At 39.4% G+C, this 5,048-nt stretch overlaps 1 protein-coding gene across 1 annotated transcript; it reads right to left on the bottom strand.

The window, feature by feature from the left end:
• Window positions 1-1,955: 1,955 nt before the first annotated feature.
• LOC123971653 (fibronectin type III domain-containing protein 7-like) lies at window positions 1,956-4,642 on the bottom strand. The gene is made up of 4 exons (XM_046050617.1): window positions 4,383-4,642; window positions 3,704-3,964; window positions 2,640-2,900; window positions 1,956-2,254 (listed from the first exon to the last, which is right to left on the bottom strand). The coding sequence occupies exons 1-4, from the start codon at window positions 4,588-4,590 to the stop codon at window positions 1,980-1,982; spliced, it is 1,005 nt and encodes a 334-aa protein (XP_045906573.1). The 5' UTR covers window positions 4,591-4,642; the 3' UTR covers window positions 1,956-1,979.
• Window positions 4,643-5,048: the final 406 nt, after the last annotated feature.

Below are 5,048 nucleotides of genomic sequence, written 5' to 3'. Positions count from 1 at the left end.
GACAAGCAGAGTGTATTGTTCTCCGCATGGCAGATCCTTGATGTCACAGCCAGTACCTGACGTGGTACAGCAGGTGGTGCCGTTTATCTGCTCGAGCGTGGCCGTATACGTTACTGCACCGGGAACGGCTGACCAGGCGATGCTCACTCTGTGAACGTTGCAGTCCACTGATTCCTCTACGTCCTCAGGTGGACAGGGAACTGGGGAAGGAGAAGCACTGTGAGGTAAAATTTAAAATAAACTTCCTGACAATTGCCCATGTATGCCATAAACCTCCAATCTGACAAACAAAAACAAAATAGTTTAGAAGTAGAACTTCACCTTACAGCCAAGGTATTTGAATTAGAAAGAGGTACAAAAGCAACAAATGAAAGAGTGCAGACCTTTTGAATCTTACTGTAATGCTTTGAGAAAAGTAAAATTACACAAAAAATATGGTGTGACATTGACAATAGTTAGAATATGTCTGTTATAATAGTTTAATTTGGCATCCTGTTTTCTTCTTTTTTTAAAATAATAAACACTGATTTTTGTGTTCACAGTTGTATTTACCTGTCTCAGATGTGACGGGATTGCTGGGTGCACTGTGGCACTGTTGGTCGCGGGCCTTGAGAGTGAACGTGAGGTTTTTGCTGCACATCAGGGGCAGCAGAGCACACATGCCATCTGATATGGAATTACACTCAAATGTCGTGACGTTACCCAGGCTGTCTCTCGTTATGACGACGTAGTCCTCAGCCCCGGCAGACTCATTATACAGGACCCAGGCTGAGTTTGTCAGGCAGTCAATCTCCACGTCAGACAGGTGAGGTACGCAGGGAACTGGGGGTAACCAACAACAGGTCAGAAAATATGTTGTGCGTAGAACTCACATTTATGGTCTTTGAAGAGGTATAAGGTTTAATGTCTTTTTGTCAGTTTTATGAGTTTTTGATTACTGAGTTATGAATTTGACACTGGATTTTGGAGATTATACAAGCAATAGTGTGACATTTTGGAAATATTCCCTTTTTTGCAGAGAGGTAGATGAGAAGATCTTGGTATCTTTGGGGTAAATATAAAACAACAGCCATCAGCCGGTTAGTTTAGCTCCGCATAAAGACAGGAAAGAAGGGAAACAGCTAGCCTGTCTCTCTACAAAGGTAACAAAATCTGCCTAGTACCACTGCTTTAAACTGTGGACTTTATAGTGATTATGTAGGCCTTCCAGACAATTTCTTGGCTGGGCATTGTGACTCTCTGGTTGCCTGCTAATCTCATGGTGACCCATGACTCCAGGATGTCACTGCATGTCGCATGTTCTTTGTATAGTATTCTATAATTTCTCTCTCAGCAAGAAAGCAAATAAGTGTATTTTCTAAAATGTGAAACTATTGCTTTAAAGCAAAAGTGACTTGTCACAAAATGTTCAAAAACCTTTACTGTGTATTTGCTGTTCTGAACACCTTATATCAGTTAATTTCAGAATATTTTTTAATTTACTATATATTTTAACGTTTCAGTGGCAAATGGCTGCCTAGTAAAAATGTAGGATTCAGTACCTTCTACAGTCACTAGTATTATGTTTAATTTAATGTGTAATAATGTAACAGACTACAATCAAAAATACAGTCATGCCAAGTTTTAATTTTAGCCTAAAATAAAAAGGTTTAACAAATACCCTGAAAATTCAGAGAGTGAAAGCAAACCCTCCCTGTACACAGAAATGTAAAGTCTTCCTTTTTGTCAAGCAAGGCAAGTACCTTTCAACAACAAGGTAATTGAAAGTACTGTAAATACGCATTAGGACAAGATATAAAAGAAACCCAAAGCTGTATAAAAAGACATAACTAGGATTTGAAAAGAGTAAAACAATTCAGAAGATAAAAATAAGCTACTTTTTAAAAGAAGAGATAAAACACAAAAATATGTATAGAGTATTTGTACACAGAAAAGTGTACAAAGTGCATCTGCCTCTTCATTCAAGAAAAACTCAAATATTATTGATCCTTGCCTGTCGTGATCATTTTTGTGGGGCTGTTTCTGCCCACACATCCGTTCCTGGACGGTGTGATGGTGACGTTGTACTTTGTCCCGCATGTCAGTGTGCTAAGACTGCAGCCGCTGTTCGTCCCGCTGCAGCTGTGTAGCCGACCTGCGATGTCAACCGCCGACACTGTGTGCACGACCCCCGCCACGCTGTTGTTCCAGGTTACAGATACAACGCCGGTGGTACAGTTGACAATGGGAAGGAACGTTGTGAGAGGACATGGAGCTGAGAGGAAGAGTGGAAGAAGAGGTGAGGATGAAAGATGAAGGACAGAGGAGAGTAAAACTAATGTCTTGCTGCATGATAACCTTTGTCATAGAAGTAAAAAACAAAAACAAAACAGAACATTGAAATATAAATGTATTTCTGAAAGCATTTCTTTCTTAATGATGAGACAAGTTCTTTGTCCTATGGTCTTTGGTCTTTTCTGATAATTTTTACATGTCAATGGATAAAATCCTAAATGCACTGTGGTCAAGAAACAGTTTTTTTTACTTAAAGATGACATGTTGTAGAATTTTCACACAGCATTCAAATAGCACAGAGAAAAAAAACAGACATACCCTTTATATTTCAATTTGTTTGTGGTATCACCAGCAGCTTTACCTACCTGTAACAACCTGGTTTATGGGGCTAGAGGAGCTGTTGCAGTCCTTATCTTGGGCCACCACTGTAACGTTGTAGGTCAGACCGCATTGCATGTTGGGTACTACGCAGTAAAGCTTATCTGTCGTGCAGATGCTGATGTTTCCTTTGCTGCTCACCACAGAGGTGCGGAACTGGGAAAAGTAACCTGTCGACTGCCAGGTAACATTGAGGACACCAGACAGACAGTCGAGGTTGTTCTGTATGTTCTGTGGCACGCACGGAGCTGGACAGACACAAAAGATTGATTAAAGAAAACATCCTGACACTGTATAGTCAAAGGACTGACCCAGCCACAGGCATGTGAGTCCTTGAAGGAGATACTGAACTTCTAGTAGCTCCCTTGATGGGAGCTGCTTGAGTGAACTTGAATTAATGTTGAGGTTTAAATAATCAAAATGAAATTAAACTATGTACAATCAGCATAAACATAGGCAATACAAAATTGAGATAGAAACGTAAAAAATTATATAATCCTTGGTTTGAACATAAATAGTTGTTATTAAGTGAATTACAAATGTAGTTGTATATGAACATGGATTTAGTGCCATATAGTGAGACCACCTCCATAATATAATGCTATTCAGTAGCCCCACAATAAATGCTACCTTAAAAACATTCTGTTTGTGTTGAAACTGCTACTTATTACATTATTTATGTATTGATTCAATTCTATGGCACATTTTGATGTTGTTGTTTTGAACAACAATTGAATAGTAATTAGTAAAGTTTCCAATATTAATGATGAAGCATGTAGCAGCATGCATTGCTGTCAGCCACAGCTTCTTTTGCATACTACCACTAGGGAGTACAAAAGAAGAAGAGAATGTGGGAGAAGACAATGCCATGTGAATAAAACAAGAGTATCACAGCATCAAGCTCTTAACTCATGCACAATAAATGTGAAATCAGACTTATTCTACTTGTAAAATCAATCACTAATCACACTGTGTGTAGTTTAGCTGCTTTAAGTAAGTAAATATGGACTTTCAGGTAGGTGTGGACAAGCAAATTATGACTTGGACCTACCTGTACGAATCATTTTCATGTCACTCTTGGCTCCAATGCAATTTTCATCAAAACCAACAGCGTAGACCTTGTACTGCTGTCCACAAAGCAGACCAGATATCTGGCAGGTGGTCCTGCTGGTGTTGCAGGACCACTGGCGACCCTCTGTATTCTCAGCCACAGCCATGTAGGAGACTGAGCCCTGCGAGGCCTGCCACGACACCGAGATATTGTTTGATTCACAGGAAGAGTTGACCATCAGCTGGGTTGGAGGGCAGGGAGCTGGAGAAGTGAAAGAAGAATGGTGAGTCAAATCATTTACAAGCATCATTAAATGCATTCAAAGTGTACATATGACACTGACAGGAAAATGACAGAATAATTGCTGGTATAAAACTTTAGTTCAGTAATGTTTATAGTATTTATGATTTTTTCTCTCTCAATTCAATCAATTTATTCACCTTGCTTGCTGTACAATTACTAAATTGTTACCATATACTTAATTTATTATAAATGGTCTGAATAGTTAGGTAGGAGGGAAAAAAATTATAAAAAGATGAATTTCAGCTATTTAAAAGTAATGGATAAGTTTAAATAATTAGCTGAAAGTAGTATACAGTAGTGCACAGCTGAAATAATTAGCTAGCTATTAATGGATAACTGTTGCTGCAGTCAAACTGTGTGAAGTATATTAGGTTACCTGCATTGATTCTCAGCCAGTCCTGGGCAGGACTGAGGCAGGTCTGTCCCTGTCCACTGACGCTCACCCTGTAGCTCTGCCCGCAGCGCAGAGAGCTGATGTTGCAGGAGGAGCCATTGGTGGAGCAGGCCTTCTTGTCTACGACATCAAAGGCATTGGCCGTGACGTTGTAGTAGCTGATGCCACGTCCAGGCGTCCAAGACACCATAGCCGTGTTGGTACGGCAGTCCAGATTAGTCTTCAGACCACTGTGCGGACAAGGACCTAGACAGATAGCGATATAGAGGGGGGAAAGTAAATACATAATCAGAGAGTCATGTGGCTAGGCACTGTGTAAAGTAAAATGTAACCCTTGCAAAAAAAAACAAATAATGCTGTTATTTATAAGGTTTATAAAATTTTGGAATCATTGTCACATGGAAAACCTGTCTGGTTAGCGCTTAACAAACATTTTAATTGGGTTTATGAGAATTTGCCCCTGACACTTACAAAGTGATCCTCGTAAAATATGCTTCTTTAGTAACACCTACTGGCAACCATAAGAACAACATTGGCAATTTTTTCTTTCTGCAAAAACCCAATGTTTTTTATTCAAAATTTCAAGCTTACTGTAGCTTATCATAGGCAACTGATATTAAACCAACGCTACAATTAAAAGACAGACAC

Source organism: Micropterus dolomieu, linkage group LG05, assembly GCF_021292245.1.
Source record: "Micropterus dolomieu isolate WLL.071019.BEF.003 ecotype Adirondacks linkage group LG05, ASM2129224v1, whole genome shotgun sequence".
In the NCBI taxonomy this organism is placed as follows: Eukaryota; Metazoa; Chordata; class Actinopteri; order Centrarchiformes; family Centrarchidae; genus Micropterus; species Micropterus dolomieu.
The sequence above is the reverse complement of the archived record's forward strand: the minus strand, read 5'-3'. Positions and strand labels throughout refer to the sequence as shown.